This window comes from Vespa mandarinia, chromosome 4, assembly GCF_050613455.1.
Source record: "Vespa mandarinia isolate Hongniang chromosome 4, ASM5061345v1, whole genome shotgun sequence".
In the NCBI taxonomy this organism is placed as follows: Eukaryota; Metazoa; Arthropoda; class Insecta; order Hymenoptera; family Vespidae; genus Vespa; species Vespa mandarinia.
Genome location: NC_140813.1, coordinates 7,225,467 through 7,250,844, shown reverse-complemented (window position 1 = coordinate 7,250,844; position 25,378 = coordinate 7,225,467). Strand labels below are relative to the sequence as shown.

At 31.3% G+C, this 25,378-nt stretch overlaps 1 protein-coding gene across 2 annotated transcripts in view; it reads left to right on the top strand.

The window, feature by feature from the left end:
• The window catches only part of LOC118443006 (opioid-binding protein/cell adhesion molecule homolog), a 155,699-nt gene that overhangs the window by 90,800 nt on the left and 39,521 nt on the right, over window positions 1–25,378 (top strand). For both annotated transcript variants that reach the window (XM_035869387.2, XM_035869386.2), the window contains exons 2-3: window positions 2,188–2,282; window positions 20,762–20,969. In XM_035869387.2, the coding sequence (XP_035725280.2) occupies window positions 2,188–2,282; window positions 20,762–20,969 (303 nt within the window). The remainder of the gene's footprint in view (window positions 1–2,187; window positions 2,283–20,761; window positions 20,970–25,378) is intronic.

Here is a 25,378-nt window from a genome sequence, read left to right as displayed (position 1 = left end):
CTATATTTTCTGAAGAGTTTGTGTGATATATTCCAAATTTAACGGACCGTTAGTTGTATCGAATAGTTCGTGTGAGTTCAATTCTCCATACGCGATACATTTAAAACCAAAACTCTTTATCGGACGCATCGATTTTAGTTTGGTAGTAGCACCGATACGTCACTCGTGAACGTTCGACACTTTTGACAGAGGATGAACATACTCTTTTGCGTGGCTGGTTCGGTGAGCATGTCATGAAAAAAGAGATAGAATGAGAAAGAGTCAATCCATCAAATCAGTCGGACCGAAGGAGTCTTAATATATTTGAATTTCCTGCGAGATTTAGCTGCTTCAATGATGGATAGATAAGTCTCTATGTATATACAATGAGAAGCAATAGTAAAGCCTAATGAAACTATTTTTGTTACATTTTTTTTCGATATAGTTTGTTTCGATATCGTTTCGATATAGTAATTAGTTTTGATATAGAAACGAACGTATAATATATTCAGACACTACTGATATTGTAAATTAAATCATAATTAATCATAATATATACAATAATTAATCGTTTCATTATCACACAGTGCGATCGCGCTGTTCACATTTTATATATAATATTATATATATATATATATATATATATATATATATATATGTATATACATATTTATGTGAAATCAGATCTTGTCTGTTCAAAGTGAAATATCACAGAAGATCCTATTATTGCTTCTCATTGTACCATACTGGATTTGGCCTTTTTTTCTCTCTCTTTTTCTTCCATTACGAATCCATCCGTGACACGTTCCACTTCTTGCACTCTCTTCCACCATGTTTATCCCTCTTTCTCTCTTTTTCCCTTCTCATTCTCCCGATTTCGTTCCGCTCTACCCTTAACGGCACCCCACTATTTTATGTTCTCTGCAAACAATCACCGTATAGCCAACCCATGTGTCCGATACTTTCGACCTCTAAAGACATACGTTGACCTTTGCAGGACGACGAGTTAGAAGCTTCGACACGCTACATCGAGTTTTAACTCTTTTCGCTTCGAAGGATGCCTACCTTCTGGGATCTTCGTTCTAATTCAATCCAATATTTTATCATGATATACGTTTCTATATACGTATCTGTTTAAATCAAAATATGTTTATGCATTTTTTATTTTCAAAAATATATATACATTGATTATAAGAGAAAGAGAGAGAGAGAGAGAGAGAGAGAAACGAAAATATAAAATATAAAATGTAAAAATATAAAAAAATATAAAAATGAAGATTATAAATCATCTCAACATGATGTTGATATACTCTCTGCTTCTCTTCTTCGTTACACTATTTATAACATTAGTGAAAAATAAATGAACATGTCACATTGAAAAAAATGATGTCAGATTTAATCGGGGTCACTTTACACATATACTCACATGTATATGTATCGTCTTTTAATAATTTTTCAGTTATATCACTTTCTAATATTTTATATGGTCATTGTGTGAGATTTCCCATCATAATATATATACTTCGTAAAGTATAGTGTAGTGTTAAGTTCTCCTCTTTTATATTCTAAATATAATTTTATATTATCATTTACTTTTTCTTCATTATATCTTAATAATTTTCACAAATATATATTCCAATCTTTAATTTCATAACATTTTGTCCGATTTCTATATACCATAACTATCAAAACCTTCTCTTTTGTTCAGAGAGTTGAATTTTAAATATATATATATATGTATATATATGAGTTTTAAAAATATGTATAAATATAGATATTTTATATCGTATTCTTCAGTTCGTGTTGCCAACAACGTCCTCATATTTCCTCTAATGTGAATATCTCATCAAACAATACTCAGTTTCCAGCTTTTACTAGCTGACTGACCGACAGTAGATTAATTCGCACAGACTAGTAACATATAATACATTTTTAATAGAGATATTTCTTTTACTTTATTCTGTTATTGTGATTATATATTACCTTTTATTAACTTTATATTACCTTTTACCTCTGCTTTTTTTTATCTGTTTTTCTTTTTTTCGGCTAATTTTACATTCAGATTATTATCATCTTTATTTTTTAAAACACTATTCGCGTATGATATACAATCAAAAAATAATAAAATATTGTACATTTATTTGATCGTGTTTCTGCTCAAGTGGAAAATATTGGAAAGTAATCGATAAATTTTTTTTCTCGTTTTAGACCCAAACTTTAAGGAACCAATTGCCAACGTAACTGCCCCCGTCGGAAGGGAAGCGATTCTGTCGTGTGTCGTACAGGATCTGGCGGGATTCAAGGTAATTTAAACTTTTAAATTAATGTAATTATAAGTGGCGCAATAGAATCTTTATGATGTTTTCACCATCATAGAAATTTTATTAAGCACAAGGCCCGTAACATTCGTAATTTCAATTTGTTATTTCTTCAACGAACTTTGAAAATATCACGTTTTCAACAGACTATATGAGATTTCTTCCCTTCATTCGTTAATTAAAGGATACTGATACCTATATCATTACCGAGTATTTATGATGTAAAGTTTTAATTGGTTATATCTAAGAGAGAAAGAGAGAGAGAGAGAGAGAGAGAGAGAGAGAGAGAGAGAGAGAGAGAAGGAAAGAAAAACAGAACAAATTTCTATGTATTTCGTTTCTCCATTTTTTACTTTTATTGGAAACTCGGCGAATTCGTCGTACAAATTTCGCTTTTACTCTTCATATAAGGCTTTCATAGAATGAGAGAAAAATTGATGATTATCCTGAAATATGAGTATCCTCTGAACATCGAGTCACCCAACTTGCGATCCGTTAATTAACTTATATCGTTGCTAATTGTCAAGCATAGTCCGCACGAGCGTTACGTATTTCTATCCGGCTGTGATTTGTGGGACGCTCGTTATGATTAGAATAATTAGGTCGCTGTATATCTCGTTTCGAAATATATTTATCGCAATAAAACGAACGATAATGCGGCAATAGCTTTATACGGTATCTGACATTTACAAAATAAACTGCGACTAACGTTATAAATATCGTGTAGATAGGTATATATAATATATTACATACACACACATACATACATACACACACACACAATATCCAAGCACCAATGTAAATACTTAGAGTATGTGGAATTTTTTTTACGGTAAAAACTGAAGTACGCTTGAAAATTAATGAAGAGTTCAAATACAATCATCAAAGACATTCGATCAATTTGATATCGATGTAAATAATTTTTTATTCAAGTTGACGTATGACGATCTCGAATGTGAAAGGGCTAAAGATACAAACAGGTTGCGCGTGGAATGAGTGGAAAAAGAAAAAAGAGAGAAAGAGAAGAAAAGGAAGGGGTTGTGGTTGTAAACGAATTAACATTTTTCAGCACGAGTTTTCGTGTCTAATTGGAGTCACCGAGAATGAAGTGCTCTCTTCGCCTTAAACATTTTAGTTGATTCGTCAGACGGTAATTACGAATGAAGGCTAAAAAGCGAAAACGTTGAATGATTCTCAGAAGATGAGTATCCAGTTTTATTCTGCTCCTATAATTTTGTTAATTAATCAAGCGAACGCAGTCACTTTCTCTATAACTCATCGTCGTAGTCATCGACAGCGGGAAAAAAATTCTGAAATCTACGATTATAGGGATTCCTTTTTGAGTTTATCTCTCTTTCTCTTTTAACGTAAATGGTTAAACGAGGTCAATAGGCTAAATAACTTTAAGAATGTCCACTCGTCGTATAGTCGAAGAGACTTCCATTTCAGAGAACTTCTTAAAACTGTCTGCCTTTTTTTCTTTCTATTTCTCTTTCTGTTCTTACTGATAATTAATCAGGTATAGGATACATATCATATCTTCTTTTCTCTTTACGATTTCATTTAACAAATTGAATTAATTCGCTGACGACTTCTGAAGAGAACTCGAAAGAAGAAGGCCATAAAGGAAAAAGATTTTCATTATGTATTGGGAGAAGTGACGAATTCTTTTCATTTCGATGAGCTCGCACGATTCTTGAAAAAAAAAAAAATAATATTAAATTAATAAATGTCGACACTTTGGTAATGAAAAAGGCGGAAAAAATATGTTGTCAGTTAAACAAGAGATCAACCTTGGACGCAAATACTCGAGACAAGATAGATGTTTTGATGCTTATTAAAGGTCAGTGTTGACTCCCATACAAGTATACCTATATATACATATATATGTGAATGTGTATATATATATATACTTCAGTTTCTTGTGACCTTCATTTTATCCTTTATGCTGAGAGATCGCACGTAAAGGATAAGATATACTGTATGCACGTATAAACGTGCCCAGGGTTGGTTCAGTGACTCGGTCGTTTGCTTTAATCAACCCGGCCACGACGAAGAAGCTCGCAAGTTGGTCGATCTAGGGATTATTATTCAAATACGACCAACGGTTATCTATGTATGTACATACGTAGCTATCGAAAAGAAAAAGAAACGAGTAGAGAGATAATTGAGCCTCTGAGAATTACGGTGGTACGTGCTGCTTCGCTTATTTCTGTGTTTCAAAAGGCAAAGGTTTATAAAAAATTTCACAGAAATATGGTACAGCGTTAGCTTTACGTTTATATGTTTGGCTCCTGTTTCAGAGTTACCAACTTTAAAGCTGGATTTTCCATTAAAGGAATCGTATAAACAGGAGAAATAATTTTTCCTCTATAAGGAGAAATAATAATATTAATTAAAAGTTCTATTAGCGATAAACAATACAAAGGAAGCAGAATTTTGCTTATTATAATACACATGATTTAAATTTGAAATCTGCTTAATAAAATAATCAAAGGAAATCTTTTTTGTTACATCCTTTGAGTGTATTATATAATAATAATACATACATTATGATTGTGCGATTGTAATTTGTATCATCTCTTGATATTATTTGTTTGTTTTCTTCAAATATAAAAAATAAATCTCAATTTATCCAAACGCGTATCGTTACGATTCTTTTTCATTCATATTTCACAATCAAACTTGAACGTGCTGAATTGTGTGGTCGTTAATTTCTTAGTTCACTTATTCATTCTACTCTATTATCATTTATGTTACTTTTTGTGTTTTTTTGTAACAATCTTTTTTTCATCTTACTTTCTACGATCGCATATCGTGAAGAGTACTCGTTTTTAGTAATTTACATGAAAAATGTGCCAGAGTCTTTTATTATATTATTTATATTTAGCATTTCTGTTAAAAAGGTATTTTCAACTAGAGTATTCATTGTTTTTCCTCTACTTTCACTATCCACTTATTACGTGTGATAAGATAAAATGATTTTAATGATACTATCAAAGATAATTAAAATTCACAATTAACCAGTGTGAGACATAAATTAAATCAGGATTTTTGTGGATATTTAATAAAATTATTATATATTACAGATTTAGTATGTATTAATTTCTTTGACATACGGTAATATTTTATAAATAACTCCATGAATTCTGATAATTTATAAATTACTTTGCCCAACATTCGAAAAAGAGAGAAAGAGGGATAAACAAAGAGAGAGAGAGAAAGAGGGAGAGAGAGAGAGAGAGAGAGAGAGAGAGAGAGAAAGGACAGAAAAAAGTAGTGAAGTAAAACCATTAATTTCTCAGTGGGGACTCTCGACTTTGCAGCTTCGAAGTCTTTTACTCTCTCACTCCAACTTTCTTTCCCACTTTCGAAGATGGATTTTAAGCAGAGGATTGGAAAAACGAGTCAGACGAATACGTTGAAGGATCATCGAGGTAGCGGTAAAGATAGATATTGAAAAGTATTCATCCTTCCTCGACTATGACTCGTATGAATTTTAAATTGACGTATTTATGAAGATACCGTTGAAAATCCATGACAGTCAGCTTTTACCGATGTCGTCGAAAAATATGCAGACGGACACTAGGATCAGAAAAAGAACTATATTGATATGTCTATATATACATATATATATATATGTGTGTGTGTGTGTGTGTGTGTGTGTGTGTGTGTGTGTAGGTATACCAGGTGCCACTGTGAAATGCATATAATCACGAACGCTTTTAACTTTCCTAGTGGTCGCAAACGGTGATCCTCTATTACCATCGCCCTTAGAAAAGGGTATTAACTTCTCAACGCGTAGGACTTTTACGAGGGACTTTTTACACGTGGAAAAAAGTTAGACAAGGCTACTTATACTGTTTATTTAAATAAATGCGAACAGCTAGGTTCTCGCGAAAGATCGTGCTTAAAATTATATCCAAACAAAAAGCGTGTGATTAAAAACGTCAAATAGTTAATATCGTGAAATTATAGATATGAAAGATAAAAGTTATAATATTTTTCTATTTACTATTTCCTTCGTTAAGATTATTTAGACTATGCTATAACTGTTACTTTGCGACATTCTCTTTATACGCTAATTTGATGTAAATTATTTGCAGGACACTATATATATATATATATATATATATATATATATATATATATATATATATATATATACAGTCATAACCATTTTAATCGTAATAATTAGTAAATGTTTCATATCGGGCGATCAAACTAAATATTCCATCACTTATTACTAAACACATCTGTCATCATTAATCAATCGCCAATCTCTATTATTAAAACTAATATATCATATCAACGAAGCTCACGAACAATTTAGGTACCCATCACTTTTGCAGTTATATTAAAATATAAACGAAGGCAAAATCGTCATCCTGCGTCACTCACCTCGATAACAAACGTCGGTTTGTTGTAAAGTTTGATAGTAAGCATCGAGCAATGAGAAGCATACAAATGCGAGGATAAGTGATACAATTCGTAATTCCTTTGCTCTTGGTTATCAGAATCGAGAAGAAAGGCTGGAAGCTAAAGGATAGAAGAGGGAGGATGATAGTAGATGAATTTATATATAATATGTACCAGTAGTATCGGGTTGTTGGAGATTGGGGGTCGGATACCAAGCAAGGACTTTGTTATTGCTCACGGATATAATGGCCAACGGTTGCGGCTTTTCTCTCGGTTTATGGTTTTCCCCGAGAACTATCGCCGCGGTTTGAATTTTAATTGTGAAATTCCATAATATGCGTTCGGCTCTTCCTGCCAGCTCGCATAAGCATTAAATATAGTCTCACTTATTTGGAGCATGATCCGATCGTATGAAACAAGTTCGTTATCCCCGATAATAATCACTATCTAATCGTGCATCTAAGCTGATCGTATTATTACGTTGAATTTTGTTAATTATATTTAAAATGCTCAAGAGAAGAATTAAGTATAATATAATAGTTAACGACATGTATAGTAGCGTAACAACATGAACGGGATATATAAAATATATAAGAAACTATAGTAAGATATTATACGAATAAATAAAATAAAGACGGTGAATGACGATTGTCACAAATCATCTTTTGTGACGGTTGAGTGACTAAATACAATCTTGGAGCGACAGCTCTTTATATTTATCTAAATCTTTTCCTCTCTTTCAGAATTACTTTGTTGAGAGAAATCGGCTCAACAAAGATGACAATCTCTTTAATAAAGATATTTAATAAAAATGATACTTGTTATATGACTAAATACACTGTAATGTAAATTATGAAATGTAATATATAATTTCTCGAATATATTTTTTCTATATTATACTCATTAAAAATATAATAAATATTGTAATATAATATGTATATTTACTTTCTCTGTAATTTTGTTAACAAATTATGAAAAACGTTAACTATGAATTTTAGTGATCTCTTTTTAAATTATCATAGAAAGAATAATTTGTGTATTTGTTTTTGGTTCCTACTTTTTTCTCATCCGAAGGTAGTTACTTTCAGAACCGGTATAACTACGTGTCTATTCTCAAGCGAAAGCGAGTTTATCTTCTATTTTCGTATTCAAAAAGTTTTGTATTAAAAAAAAACATAATTTTTTGATTGTTTTATCATTTTATAATTAAAAAGTTACGATCACTGCTCTATGCATTGACAAGAAATTTTTCTTCTTATTTTTATATATTTTTTGTCGATATAATAAGTGAGGGAATAAAGAAAAAAAAAATTCGTAATTGTAGATACTTTATAAAATTTGCTACACTATTCCAACTGTTTCACTGATTGTGAGAATTCGAAGATTTTCTTTAATAGGCCTTTCCTTCCGTCGTTCTTAGATTCTTAGATTCTTAGAAAGCTCTTAGATTCGTTTGCACTTGAAATCTCGGCCTTCTCTTATTCGATTTATTATTCTCTAGAAGTAAGCGAGCAACCAAGTTATGCAGTTTCATCTCAACTATCCATTGGAAGATACTAACGATTCAGCAAGAATGAAAGAAAAAGAGAGAGAGAGAGATGGCGAAAGAAAACGAGCGAGCGTGCACTCGACTATGTTTGAAATCGATTCGAATCGAAAAATATCATCAGGGCATTTGATCATCATCTTCAGACAGATTCAACTCATCAACTTTCGGTCCACGAAATTCCATTGATCATTCTTCCCTCTTAAATATCGATGCATCTGCTAATTTTAAAATCTTCCACTCGATTCAATCATTTCATAACGAACACAACCGAGTACCATTATAAAATAACGACTGATTTCTTTGGTTTAATTTCACTTATTATTATTCTCAATAATGAATCCTTTTTTCAAATTCCATTTATCACTGATCTTTGAAAAATATCCTTAGAAAAATATTTATTTTGGCAATACTTCTATTAATCAATGATTTCTACCCTATTTACCGGTATAATATAGAATCTTATAATCATGTATTAGTATTGTTTAAGTAAAAGATTAACTCGTTTGTGTACTGTATTTTTATTGGATAATATAAAAAATATCACGCAATGTGAATGTATACTTGAATTACAATAGTTGCAATAACTTCTAAAGGAATAATCGTCGAAATAATTAGAGATTTATTGATTCTACTTATTTGGCCGTTCATATCTAAAGTGAGATAATAAATTAATAACGTGAAAATAGGTCATATCAGATATCGAAAATAAATGTAAAATCAGTAATGAAATATTACTTTTTAGCAAATAATTAATTTTGGAATTAATATCATATTGATGTAAATGTAGGCCATTAAATTTAACTGGACAGTGAATACATTGAAACAAACATTTTAAATCTCCATAGATTTGGTAAAAAATATTTGTTTAATAAAATAATCGATATTAATGTCTATTCACTTCGTATAATTCACTGTTATCCGTCAAACGAGACATTTCAAATAATGAAATTTTGAGTGAGAGAAAGTTTAACAATAAACATCGAAGAAAGGCAATAGCGTTTGTTTGTCGACAAATTGACGTACTTAAAAGTTTAAGTCAAAGGAAGATTAGTACGGCTAAATTAACAAAGACGAGATATTCTGACTTGTTCGTTGTTGTTGATCATCCCTGAGTACTCTTGACACCATAGCTTTTTTCATTTCATTAATTTGTGCGCTATTAATTCATTTACATTATAAGCTCATATACGCGCGGAATTTTATTATCACCGAAGTGCAAATATGCACGCTAGTTCTTTATACAATCAAAAAAAATTTGGTGATATGGGCTAATTTTCCACTTTTTCGAATGATGCAAATGGATTAAATGAAAGTAAACGAAGACAAAAAATTAAAGTTTTGGGTAGAGACCACGCTCGGTATTAATATGATATTTGCTCATACAATTTCTGTAAAGAAATATAATTAAGGAAATTGTGCGCACGTGTGCGAACGTTACTCCTAACCAGAAGATAATGTTTCCGAGGCCTTGAATATGGCGTAACGTTTAACGAGCCGAAGGAGGCCGGAGAATTACGGAAAACTTTTTTACGCAAAGTATACCAGACTTTCTCACAAGGAAGTATAAATGGAATTATTACAACGGTATGAGTTATGAAGATTATGCACACTTTGACTCGATAAATTTTGTACAACAAAAGAGAAGGTAAAAAAAAAATACGCAAAAATTTCATTACAAACAAGTTTAGATATAAATAGATCATTGATAAATCAATTGTTTATAATGTGTATTTGTATATAATGAGCACTTTTTGTTTTATAGAATTTAAATCTATAAGAAGACTTGATTTTGAAGGAAATATCTTCATCGTTCTAACTCATCTCGTCAAACATAATTTTTCCTTCAGAAATATAATTACACATTTACTAATAATAAGTAACTAAAAACGATATTCAAATATTCTCATTTGAAAATTTCACCTTTTATTTTATATTTAAAGCGAACGAAATAGATTTTTATTCGCCTTAAAATACATCGTTCAAGAAAGAGAAAAAGAAAAAATTACAAAAGAGGAATGACGAGAAACGTTTGAGAGGTTCGATTGAAATTTTCTTTTAGCGCGTCTTCTTAATTGCACTGTCTGGTTGTGAGCTTCGACTCTATAATTAACCGCGAGTCAAAGGATCGTACCACAAGATAATGGTTGGAGCGAAAAGCCACAGGAAAAGCTCGTGTTCGCGACTATGCGTAGCCAATTACCTAGGTAGATCTAAGAAACAGCTAATGAAAAAAGAAGAAAACTTCAATCGGAACAGAAGCATGATTCCTATTGCGTCATGGCTGTGTTGCTCCCTGCGATTTTCAAATCACAAAATTCTCCGTGATCAATATTTTTACGTAAGATAATCTATGTGCTCGTGTGAACAAATGAATCATTTCTTTCAATTGAAACGATTAAAAAATGATGATTTCAATGTATCTGAGGAAAATAACAGACCATTGTGACAGTCTTGTCTCGTGCTATATTAATTTTGATCAACAAAATTCGAGATAGATGAGCGGTATCGATTATACATCCAATGAATAATATTGTATTTAATTAACAAGGTGGTTTTTATAATTAGAATAATCGAATATTCTAATTATATTAAATATTAATTAATAATATATAACTCTTACTAAATTGAGAATACACTTAATGGGCTGCTGTCCTTTTGAGTGGTGTTTTGAAGCATGAATTTTTATTAAATGTTTAATCAATTTTCGAATTTCTTCCTATAACAACATTTAAATTATCTCAACAGATTTTAAGGTGTTGGATGTGATTTTCTATAGAGATTTAAATGACAAATTAATCTGTATTTTTCTATTATTTATAATCTGATAGAACATGGTTAATATATCGTTCAAAATATCTAAAAATATTTCCTGTTTGATTAGTTGAAATCAATATTTCAAAGTCTTGCTAAAGTACATTGAGTATGTGTTTGACCAAGACTTTGAAGACTATTAATTGGCTCTTAATGGGATTTACATCTGCATCTTAATCGATTCTTTATAGATTTTTGTAATTGCATAGAAGAAAATTTTGCAAATGAATATTGATGTATATAGCAGTACTCAATATTTTTATTACGTATTGATATAGCTGAGCGCCAATTAAACTCGACCCTGTTTCGTTTCTACACTATTTTTGGTGCGCGATATCGCATGATAAAATCACTTGCCTAAAAGAATTAGTTAATGAATGAATTAAAAGAAAAAAAAAAAGCAGAAATTGAAAGCTTCAAACATATCTGTTTTACAGGATTATCGATATTAAGCCGTAACGCTGCCTTTTTCAAGCACTCCTTTGCATAATCCTTATTTTGCCAAATTATGATTTCCAGAACAATAGAGAGAGGAAGAAAGAGGGGGAGAGAGAGAGAGAGAGAGAGAGAGAGAGAATGAATAATAATGTTTGTATTATTCGCATAGATAATGGCTTACTTTCGATATTATCCTTGAATAATTTATCATATGGAAATATGATGATTCTTTTTTGAAAAGAATTTTAAAGAAATATAAGATAACGAAAATAAATACAATATGTACAATTTTGAAAACTTAATAATATTTAAATATTACTTTAGATTTCATTCTATATGAAATGAGTAGTAGAATGAGTTGTGTAAATGAATTTAAATGAATATTATGACATAAATATGTTTTGGTATCTATTAAAATATTAGCGTTAGTATGAATATGCAAGAATAAATATTTTTGAGAGAGTGAAGGATTATTAAACAATGTCAAAGGACTAGAGGAGACTATTTAAATTTCTTATGGAAGAATATTTCAGTTAATATTTTCAAATTTAAGTTTAAGATTATATTAATGTCTACACTTATAATAAAACATTTTAATTTCTTACTAGTATTAAATAGAAGATTTAGATTTTTGAATATGTTCTTAAAATATGAAAATGATTGTTGCGTTTATATCCCCATTATTAATGTATACTACAATAAATTATCTAAAACAGTTATTCATATTTATTGACAGGATACTGTCCGAATAGATTGAAGCATTTAATTGATATACAATCGATCCAGTGACATCCAGTGATTGTCCAGTGACAATCGAAATATAAGATTCATACTAGCGTTACATTCAGATAACATTGCCTTTTCTTTTTCTTTTTTTAACGATATGTCTTCTATATCATGTTTCAATGAACGCCACATCGTAAAAACAAATTACGCTTTTACGCCGTTTGTTTATCATACATTTTCTCAATTATTTTATTCATTGATTGACTTACGAGAACAAAGCAGTTTCAAGCGCACTGAATTATGAAACTAAAAATGCTTTGAACTGACGTATAAGTTATGGAGGATGAGTTTTTGTCTTTGAAAATGTTTGATGCGTCATTATAACGATGCCACGGAGTAATTTTCCTAACAAAATCTCTATTACATGCTATTAAAGAAGCAATAACTATTATAAACGGTAAAAAATAAAATCAATTATAAAATCAAGAAAATAATTTCATAAAAGTTATTTATAAGTAAGACGAATTAGCGTAATTTAATCAATTGTTTTTACTTTTTATTTCATACATTTAATCAATCAATCTGACTTCCAAGAAATTCACAATATTAATCTATAATAATTATTTTTGTCTTTCATTAAATATAACATATTTTCTTATCCTAATAATTCGTACACATTTGGCATATCTGCTTTAACATTAATTATAAAAACGAGAGAGCGATTTCAAGAGTAACCGTTGTCGTTCAATCATCCAAATAATGATAAGATAACCAGCCGTGAATTAGATAGAAACAACGGAATAGTATCTTCCTGATGGCCACGCGGACTTTGGCACGTTATGCTGTGTTATTTGCTCGAAACAGTATTTCAAATGTTATTCTCTACGGGTAGGAGGACCGATATGAGGTTAGGAAGTAGTAGAAAGGGAGGAAAGAGGAAGGAGAAGATAAAGGGAGCAAGCATAGGAGGTTGTAGGAATCGCAGCTGTATGACATTTCGTAGTGACATTTTGGGCAGACTCTTGGGATCGCACCTAATGCTCCACTGTTCGTAGACTACTTTGAAGACCTTAATTACCGTAATATCCCCGTCATTATGGCGAGTTACCATGTCTTGGCCGGGTCCTAGCATCTCCTACTAATTGCACAGTAGATATTTCGTTAGGTACTGCCCTGATCCTTCCATGCATTTTAGAGTTTCTACCAACGACTGCATTAACGTTTCTACTATCGTCGATCTCCTCGTCGTTTCTAAATAGACTACCCATCCAACAACACCATCCAACCCAATCCTCCGAGTCACCCACTTTTTTTTATTCCTAGTCTTATCTTTTGTCTACGTCGCATGGCAAAACTCTTTTTATGATCGAGAAAGTAATATGCGAGGAGGGTGGCAATTTCCAAGAGCGTTTCGAATCGTCGTCTCAGTTTCTTCGTTCAGTAAAAGGGACGTTTTACTTGTCGAACGACTAATGAAAGTGAAGGCAGAGATGGTTGCTGCTCGTAAGATGGACGTTTATGTGCTCGCCCAACAAAGTGTCGGTAGTTTTAAAACCAACGAGGACAGCTTAAAACGTTTTTCCCTGTGTTCGAATCCATCGATTTTAGCTTCCGTTTTCCATCGAAGCATATTATTTATAGAAATTTATATATCATTCTTAATTCTAGAACGTAGAAAATTATCTTATTCTTACTTTGAATTTGCACAAATCGATGAACAAATTGATCCGTTACATTGTGTAAAGTAGGCTTATATCTTCTGCTTATAACGTCTTCTTTATCTTCCATAAGAATTACAGTCGTAATTCATCGTAATTCGTTTCCTTAGCCATCGAACAACATTAGGAAGCGAAGGTTCTATTGAAGGAGCGTGTACCTAATCTAGATTTAGAGCGCAACTTTCGAGCCACTTGCTAGCACGAAACGTGGAAACCTAGACGCAATGGAAGATGGACTTCCTATGTTTCCTCATAAAACTGCCATTTACCTTTCAAACTATATATATCAAATATCGACATCAAAACGGACATGCATATATCAATATAAATACAAGCTCTATATTTCTATCTTCCTCATTTCTTTCTTATTAGAAGATATTTTTATTGGTTCATATGATTTCAATTCTTTCTCATCCTATACTCTTACATTTACATTATTTTATATCTTTGTTTTTTTTTTTTTTTTTTTTTTTGATACATTTTTAATTCTGTATTAGCTAAATGCAATAAATATATTTTCTCATTCTTCCTCTCTTTCCAAATGTATAAAATTAATCTTGAGAAATACTGAGACAGTTCCATCTAGAGATTCAGATGAATGTGATTGCCACCTACGTTCATCTTCGTTGTTGTTATCTTCGATATGAACTATTTCTTTTCAAAACATCTGGCAAGAAAGATAGATAGATAGATAGAGAGAGAGAGAGAGAGAGAGAGAGAGAGTGAGAGAGAGGGAGGGAGGAAGAGATAGAGGGGGGGAGAGAGAGAGAGAGAGAAGTGAACTGTCAAAAAGTTTAGCCTGTAGAAAATTGAGAAGTACGAGCGTGTCAGACGATACTAGTCGCGTATATCGAGCGCGTGGGATCAAGAAAGTTGCTTGGCTTAGCTCGTAACCGAGTGGGGATATATACTCGTTTATATATAAAAATGAGTTTGTGTCGCATGGAAAAATTTATGTCATGGGTTAGCAAAGTCTCCTCCCTTACTTTTTTTTCCTTTCGAAAATAACGTTCTTTTTTTTCGAAGAAACCATCCTATGAAGTGACGGTTAAAAGTCGGTCGAGTCTTATCAAGTCAATCTTAAAATTTCTTTACAATCTCATACTCTAAGCTTTTCGATTTTTCCCGCGTTATTCTTCGAATAATCCTTCCGAGCATAAAATCCATACTCAAAGTCTTTATGACTTTCCTAATGATCCGATCGCTCCACTTGATTATCTTCCACACGAAAGCATTAAAGAGAGAAAACAAAAAGAAAATTATTATAATATATGATTACCGTTTAACAAAATGTAAAGGAAACATTTTTCTTGAAAAAAATTAACCTATCATCCAAAGATGAACTGTCATTTCTAGGTTTGGAAGTTATAAATAGTTGGCTATCATACATAGTGTTATACGGTATTACGGAAGTTACATACATAAGTCCTGGATGCATTACAGAACATTCTACATTCATGTATACATGTACATATACACTTGAAATCTGTTCCTAGTTGCACGTGTGGATATGGCTATGGAGTTTCCATTCATCGAGTCGTGGATATCAAACGCAATAGTTCATGGCACGCTTCCGACTAGGTGCTCGGACCGGTGTTCGGAGTGCTGTTGGTGCTGCTCGGACTAGTCCTCGATCTCTACCTCCTAATCCAACTACCCATCGTTTCACACCGGTTTCTGGCAGATTTACAGGGCCGCGATGTCTGATATCTGCATCCTAGAGTCCGCACGACTAGCTCTGCCACCCCTTTTCAACCCTTTCCACCCTACTCTCTGAGCCGTTCGCTTCTCGTCAGTCGGCGAACTTTGTGAAACCCTCTCGAGATCGTTCTTCGTTGAGTTGGCTGTCCGACTGGCCAGCTCGTTAAAATCGTCTTGATGATTAGCGAGATTTATTATTTCCAGGATTTCTTCTCTCTCTCTCTCTCTCTCTCTCTCTTTTCTCTCTCTCTTTCTCTCTCTCTCTCTCTCTTTTCTCTCTCTTTCTCTCTCTTACTCTCTCGAAAGAATTATTCTCTTCTTGTTCTTTTTTCTTTTTTTATTTAGTCTGCTCTTAGGAAAATCGAACTTTTTAAAGGAATGTCGATAGGCTTTTCAGACGGATCAATTGAATTAATTGGAAAAAGGATCACTTTACCGTATTTTTGAATAATGGCCGATATTATTAAAAGTATTAGTGAATTTTTAATATTATTCTCGTGCCATATCAAATGTAATTTCAACAAGCATTACTCAAACGAAATTGTTTTTATAGAAACGATATCGTGTACGATGTTTCTTAAGATGATTTTTAAGAACACGCGATGAAAGTTTGTGATCGAAAAATCCACTATCAGATAAAACTAATCGCGTAAGATCAGCGTCGATTGTGGCAAATGAGATTGCAAAGAAAACCGAGGTAATGCGAAATAAGCACGGCATCAAAATGAAGTAGCATCGATGCGGTAAAAATGTTGAGGAAGAGAGAGAACTCTTATCGATGATTGCAGAGAGCTCGGAATAATCTATGTTGGTATAATCATATAATCGTAATATGTATGTCGTATGTGTGTATGTGTGGATGTGGTTAGGCGTGTAGATATGTAAGTGTGAAATAGAGAGTAAACAACAGAAGATGCGGAAATCAAAACGCAGGCAAGATACATTAGTATCACCATTACTCACACCTTTGTGATATATCGAGGCCTATGAAATCATTCTAATCCTCTTGTATAGGGTCGTATGTCGTAACATCGAATGGTTTATATCAAGCTCGCTTGTCTCTGAATGCTCTTTATCACCGACGTCCCATATAATCGTTCGGGAATGCGTAACCACCAGTCGGCAAGAACGTGCAACGTGAGCGAAACGCAACGCAAAGGGAAAGAGAAATGATAACGAAAATATATTTTCTCAATAGTAATAGTATAGAGGGCATCGTAATGGCAAAAAGATTTACCTCGAAGGGTCAGAAACGAAATGTTTCTAGTTCGGTGACTCGGACTCGAAAAGCGGTACTCTTATTCACGTGTATCTCATAAAGGTTTATATATTTCGAAGGGAAACATACGAGAAGAATGCAAAAAGAGGGATTTTCAAATTATAAACGTAAAACGAATTCAGGAATAAATATGTCTGCGCACGATGATAGCAATTCCATTATCCGTCGCCCTTTGAACGTGAATTCTAGTGCACGTGCGTACGAGTACAGCTTGCACAAAGATATTACATAAAGAAGGTATGTATATTCGAATATGTGTACTATGAGAGAAGAGAGAATTTCAGAATTGACGGACAAAACGAGCTTAATGTGCCAGCACATTTTTTGAATAGTCTCTCTTGTCTATATTTTTTTCTATACTTGTCGATTTTTTTTAACAGTATGGCATTTTATTAATACTTTGATTTATCAAATCTCATCTAATATATTTTTGAATTAATCAGTTTAGTTCTGGTTCTTTCACATAACGGACAACTTTTTCGTGCTATTGTTCAAAATTAGAAAAAGTGTACCATTCAAGTTCTTTCAAATATATTTGTTATTGTATTATTATTAATTTATAAATATAAACTATCTCTCAAAAATGTTTTCATAAAGTAATGAGAGAAACGATGAAATGTATAATTAATAAATATAAATGTTAATAAAATTAAATATACAATTCATATAATTTCAAATCACGTAAAAATAAGAAAATGGAAGAATATAACTAATAGAAATGAAAAAATTTTAAGGATTGATTGTTTGATGAAACAAATTTGCAAGAATAAAAGATCGGACTATACCTGCAAGTATTGAGACTCTTGTTTATTCTAAAACGATAAAGAGGAATATTAGTGCGAATATTATGTAAAAGTGTTACATATATAATTTTAAAATTTATTATGCACGGAGATTAAAATTACTAAAGATTATACAAAGTCCTTATACTGGCACATGCATCACTTTTATATGAACAAATTTTATAATAGTATTGAAAATTCTGAAGATTTATGACGAAATAAATTAAGAATTTATAGTACAATTATCTTAATCTTTTCAAAAGTTAAAACTGAAGAAAGGAGAATCAAGATTTCGAACAAAGAATGATATATATATTGCTGCTAACTTGACAATCAAAAAATGGGGGTTCGAATAATTTAACTGAATTCATTTAACTGAAACGAGAGAAAGCAGTAACGTAAACTGGAAAAGTCTGAATATAATTAAAACGGTCAATATCCATTATTAAATATAACAAATATATGAAAGGCGCTGATCAATATTTTTTCCATTATTCCATATTGCAGAAAATTAAAAAATAAAATAAGAGAGTAAATATGTATTTATTGAACTGTGCCCTATTTAATACGTTTGTAATGTACAACTCAGTGCATGAAACCAAAATGAGATACAAACAATTTCTTCATTAAGTTGCATATCATTGGACAGCTGACGAAATTCCAGATAATGAAATGGATATCGAAGTACTGAAACCATTTACACAATAACCTACAAAACGAACACCAAAATTCGATCTTTTTGGTAGACTATTCATGGGTATGAAAAAATATGTATCAGAAAAAATTGTGGGAACGGGAAAGAGAAAAAATCTGCAATGGCGTAATTCGATATGCGTGACTAGTAAGAAGCAGAGCGAAAACTGCTATATTTGCAATTTTATTGTATACCATTTCACGTAGAAAAATTGCACGATATTACATTTTGTATTATTTTTAATTTTTTCTTTTGCATCGTTAGAATTTTAAATGTATTGTTTTGTAAATTTTAAATATATTGCTTTGTTTAATATTGTATGTTTTCTTATTTTTTAACAAAAAAGAATTGGAAATTAATAAAATAATTATAAGTATTTTTAATTATAAATAAAAGATATTTTTTATTAACTCAAATAAAACAGTATTTGATGAAATAATGTTTTTTTTTTTTTTTTTTTTTTTTTTTTATAGTAAGCTATTATCATGAGAAAAAATGTTCGATCCCAACTAAAATTCATGCCGAAAGCATCAGTAACACAAAAAGTGTCAGTAAATACGAAAAATAAACTTCGACTCTTAATTAACAGTTTAATTCTATAGAGACTGATATAAAAAAAATACACATATTTATAATTGATTCCATAAAGTATAAAATTCATTCCGTAACATAAAGTTATTAAATTTAAATTTATATTTTATATAAATGAAAGCATTTATCAATCACTTAAATAGATTAATTTATACAATACCGTTCTCGTTTTAAATTTTGTCGATTTCATTTATTGGATAAACCAATCCGAAGATAATGTAAAAAAGATTATAATCATACTATTCGTTGCATAACATAGGTGTATGACATGTCATTTATTCATGCATAAAACGAATCAACATGAAGATGTCAAATTTGTGAGCACATTTTCAGTTCACTCCTTCTAAAAAAGGAATGAAACGCAACGAGTATGTTGCAACCGAAGTCATTAATGATAAGGGATGATAAAGAAGGCGAAGAGGAAAGGAAAAAGAAAATATGAAGAAATTGTTAGGCGTAAAATGATATGGAAAAATGGTTGGTCTCAAAAGAATACGAGAAACGTTGAAATAATAAAATAATGGGATAACCAGTTACGACTGCACAGAGATTTCATAGTTTTTTATTCCAACGGTCGGGTGAGAAATCACGAATGAAAAATTATAATTGATATAGATGGAACGGAAGCGCAATAGTGGGAGATGTGCTAACGTAAGAGAAGAAGAAAGAATAAGGGGTTGAAACATTTCGAAGTTAGGTGAAAAAAGTGGGTTGGTTAGATGGTGCAAAAAAAAAAGAGAAAAAGAGAGAGAGAGAAAGAGAGAGAGAAAGAGAGAGAGAAATACAGAGAAAGAAAAAGATGGAACGGTTGAATCAAAAATACAGAGCGCACTGACTAGAGACTTATGAAATAACATGGGGAAAGTGGAAACTCGGATACAAATGAAAAGAAGGATTGTTTTCTTCATTTCTAAAAGTTTCACTTATCCTTCCTCTCTCTTTTCCTTCCCGTCTCTACTTTAGGTAATTAATAGTTAATTATTAATAATTGGAAATGTCGATCATTGTTTATAAATCGATTGTGATATGTAATGATAGAAATAATTATATTATTTATGCATATGGTGTCACAGTACATAATTATTTCAGGAAATATATATTTACATAATGAACTACTATCGGAAAGATCGTAAAACTTAGTGAAGAAACTTAAACTTGAAACGCGTCACTCGGTAAATTAAACATTATTGCGCAAAATTCAAAGTCCATAATAATTCGGTAAACAATAAACTCTGTATAACTATGACTGCATAACTACTATATGTCGCTTTAACTTTCTCTTCTGATGCACTTTTCTCCTCATACCGTTGACACCTCGAAATATTCTTTATTTCATTATTTCTTTTTTATTATTTTTGTAGTTTTTGTTTGTTTTGTACTACTTTGATTAGGAAAATGTTTTGTCTATGTAATATGTATCTTTAAGATCTTTGAATGTTTAGTTATGAAACGAAAAAAGAATTTTAATAACAACTTTTTCTTTTTTTTTTGTTATTTAATGTATCATTTTTATCTCTTATCATATTCTCTCTTTCTTTAATGGCTTATTAACCAATTATCTTAAACCATCTTTTTTAATTTATACTCGTCATATGCATTTTGTTGAACACTTTAAGAATCATAAAACGTTTTTATTTGATATCTTTGATGTCATCTGATTCAGTAAGAATTATATTTGTAATTGTAACGTTAAAAGGTAATTCGAATTTAAATATTAGCAAATAGCATTGCTTCACTACCTTAATTGTATTCGCAGGTGGCATGGTTACGAGTGGATACGCAAACCATACTGACGATAGCAAATCACGTGATAACGAAGAACCACAGAATCTCGGTATCTCATAGCGACCATCGTACATGGTTTCTCCACATACGTGAAGTCAGAGAATCTGACCGAGGATGGTATATGTGTCAGATCAACACAGATCCTATGAAGAGTCAGATTGGTTATCTCGAAGTTGTCGGTGAGTATTATTCCTATATGTCTATCCTTTCATCTCTACACATTATGTACTTCATCTTATCGATCGTGTTTTACCATAGGTCCAGAACAATCGAATGAAAGCCGCTTTGCACGTGTGACACTATTAATAGTTTACACTATTCAATTTTGTCTTTGATTTCATATTAGACAGATTAATCCAGGCTTAGTGACATACATACGGATAAATTTATTATATATCTAATTTATTATCTTCTTTAAATAATATATTTCTCTAAACGCTAACAAAATGAATTTACTATTATATCATTAAAAGTAATTTTAATTGAATGTCATCTAGAAAACGATAATTTTTTTATATTTACATTTTGCTATTTCGAAAATAGTTCGAATTGTCATGTTAGCTCGAAGATAGCAAATGCCCGTCTCTCTAGAAACGGATTGCGACGCCAGTATATGCTAACGGTTCGCGTCCGAAATAATTATTGTCAGGATGTTCGCGTCACGTTGATAGTACGCTATCTGCTACATGGATATAATTCATGGTATTTCGGACGAACGCGCGAGAACGCGGAAATTACATGGGATTTCGCACTTTCCTCTATCAGCTGTACTTCGCCTCTATCTCCGTACAATCTATCACGATTAAAAAACTTGTAAAACCGTGTCTTGACTAGTCTCTTTAGCCAATAAAACGATATTTCCAAAAAAAAAAAAATTGTTCAAGAAAAACGATGATAGAAAAAAAGAGAATATAAAAGATGATTTTTCGATTGCGTATGTACGAGCAAATATTTATATTTTCCAACCTCTTCAATTGGTATTATTAAAAAACGATACGTATGCGCGGATATATCACTTGTTTCCAGCACAATTCCGAATGGGTTTTGTTTATATAAATTCTATTACAAATAGTTAATTGGTTGTATAAGTGAATAGAGTCTTTTGTTTTTTTTTTTGCAAAAAAAAACATGATAATTTTCAACTCTTCAAAGGGTAAATGCACATGGTAAAATTGAAGGCATAATGGCTTCGTTTATAATAAGGGTGAGATTACACTTAATCCCATACTTTCGCACTTATTATTACAAACGTACTTATCCTTCATTTACATAAGCACACTAAAATTTATAGCTAAGGTAATCTACGATACGTTATAACTTTAAAAGATAAAAAAATGAAATAATGATTAATCATGGACAATTTTTCAATTATTTATGTTGCTATTAAAATTATTCGATAATTTAATATTCAATTTAAACGTTTGAAGATATAAAATTAAAGTTGACATTATTAGAATGATAATGCATGAAAAATAATAAATCTGATAAATATTGTTTATAAAAATGATCAACGATTTTAAGATAAATGCTCAGGATAATAGCAGGTTTTTGATATACTCGGTAATTCAAATCTCTCTTTTTCACATAGATAATATATCTTCGTTTATTTTTATAATAAAAATTCCTAGAGTTTGAAAGAACAGATTTATAATCATATCATTTTCTGTATAATGGTTTTTTTAATTTAATATATTTAATATTCATTGAAATTAATTATATTTTAATTCATTTTTAAACTCGATAATATTTATTCTACTTTGTTTCTTAAGTACACTTTCAGAAATCTTATCGAATTATCATAGAGAAAAACGTTTAACTTTTTATAATTTGTAATAAAGATACAATTTTTCAATTCTATTCGAAGTTCTACACAAATCATGATATTTTCAAAATGTTCGTGTGTCTCAGCATGTAAAAGCTTTTTGGGTTCATAATAACAAAAATTGCCCATACAAAATATAAAAAAATTTTCCGCACGATCTATGTATCATAATATTACATTTTTTTTAAACTTGAAGATTTTTTGTGTAAAATATTAAATAAATTGTCCCGTTATTTTAAAATAAACATTTTAATTTATAATATGGTATAGTCATGTTTAATACATAAAAGCAAAATTTGTCAAACAAACGCAGCTATTTTGCAGAACTAATAACATTATTAACATAATGTTAATATATGAAAATCATCATTTCGGCTTTCAATGTTATTGAAATCCGTGCTGCAATTTTAGCATGGTTGAATCAAACATTAAATACGATTGTTTTTGTTTAAGTTTTACTTATTCGTTTCTCTAGATTGCATTATCTAGTTTTTGTCATAAGCATTATTGATTCTTTTTAATACACTTATATATCATATAAGATGAAAATTACTAAATTAACTGACGAAGAGTACAGGCTTACTATTGATGAAGATTACATTTTTTCCATTTGAAGGGACGTAAAAGTGCGCTAGAAGGTACTTTACATTCACTTAATTTGCAAGGCATTAACCTTGTTATATTATAGGTAAAGCAATATTATAGCTGGTGGACTTTGGTAGACTCAGAACAGTGGCGCACATTGCGCACGTACTCGCGGCACGCGAGCGATCTTTACTACCCTTCTCGGAAATGAAAAGCCCCTACCGTTCACTCTTTCTCTTTATAAACGAATGCGCGAGTAAGCTTAGTCTTTCGTTTGTATCGCCAACCAAGTACAAACACTCTAGCCTCATATATCTGATACACTTTTTCATTCTATCTCTATCTTTTTTCCCTCACTTTTTCTGTTTCGGGTCATCAGGCCACTCTATTTCTAGTTGCTTTTGATACTGTGTAGGCAATAAAAAAAAAAGAGGATTCTAGAAGTGCAGTAAAGATTCTTATTTTTTGTTAGATACGCAAGATCTTTTTTCTCTTTCCACTTTTTAAACGATTTTCGAAATACTTTTAACTTTTTATTTATTTCTTTTAGCCTATTTATTCATTAAAAACACATTTATATGCGTTATTTTTGAATTTTGCATTGATAAAGTCTTATTATAAAAATTAGAAAACGGAGGAGTATCGAAATTTTTCGGATATTTTACAAAGTAATTACATGCATAAAGTATGTTTCCAAAATAAACATCGCCAAATTAACATTTGTTTATTTTGCGCTTTATCAGATTTCAATCAATGAAATCTTCTAGATAATGTAAAAAAGTTGATGAAATGTAATCATCGAACATAAAAATTAATAAAAATACTAATATAATAATAAAACGTAATATTCACAAAAAAAGAAAACAATCAAAAAAGGAAAAACTATCTGTTAGCTAAAATAATCGTGTGAGTAGATACTTCATCACTTTCTATACCTAAGGCGATCACGTCTATTATGCCCATCTTGGTTTTCCAATGAATTAATACTTTCTAAATTAGTCTACGTGAACGTACCAAATTCGGAAAAGCATTTTCTAGTAACGTGCCGAGCTAACTATAGTTCACCTGTAAAATCGCTTTTCCCACCGTGACACGTGCTAATAATGTGAGAGAGAGAGAGAGAGAGAGAGAGAGAGAAGAGAGAATGCGAAAAGCGAGTTGTTGTAAATTACGTTGTAACGAGCTTTGCTTGTCGGATATTTATTTAATATTCATGTAAGGAGTAATTAGTAGATTAAGGAAGGTTTTTCGGAACGAGAGCAAAAAAATTAATAATGAATAAAAATTAATTCATCGTTTGATCGGTATTTGTTCATCATTTTGAGTTAACATGTCCGTGCTTTTTATTTCTATTTTACGAGAAACACAGAGAGAAAAGGAGAAAGAGAGATAGAGATAGAGAAAGAAAGAGAGAGAGAGAGAGAGAGAGAGAGAGAGAGAGAGAAAGGAGAGAAAAAGAGAGGAAGAGAGAGATAGATAGAGAGAGAGAGAGAGAAAGGAGAGAAAAAGAGAGAAAAAGGGAGAGAGAGAGATAGAGAGAGAGAAAGAGATATTACGTTTGGCGGAAAAAGGGATCATTTTAAGCTGAGTAATAACATGCTTTACGTACCAAGGCTTATTTGTAATGAAAAATCCATCGAGAGATTTGCGATTAAGGGCGAAAAGGAAATCGCTCAACAAAGACGCGAACGAGAAAGAGTAAAGAGATAGAATGTAAAGTAGAAAGAAAAAAAGAAGAAGAAAGAAAATCCCGTTTACTTCTAGGGATAGAAAATGTACATATATATATATATATATATATATATATATATATATATATACACGTATTTTTTTTCTTGGCATTTCGACTTGCAGAAATGTTCGATCGGTCTCAAGACCGCACTTTGTGTCCTATACGATGCATCACACTCAGCAAAAGATTTCTTAAGCGACGAAGAGCTTTCTCTTTTTGCGAGACCCACGATCCACAATAAAAAGAGAGAGAAAGAGAAAAAGACATAAGAAAAAGAAAGAGAGACGATGTGCCGATTTACATCTTGCTGCTTTTCGAAGGAAACCGTACGGTATCGTATACGGTAGAAACATACGTATACATTGGTACACCGAGTAACAGAAGCGAAATGATTTCACGAGGGAGATGAACTTCCGTAAGTAGCCGCTCGGCTGTACGTGAAAGTACTC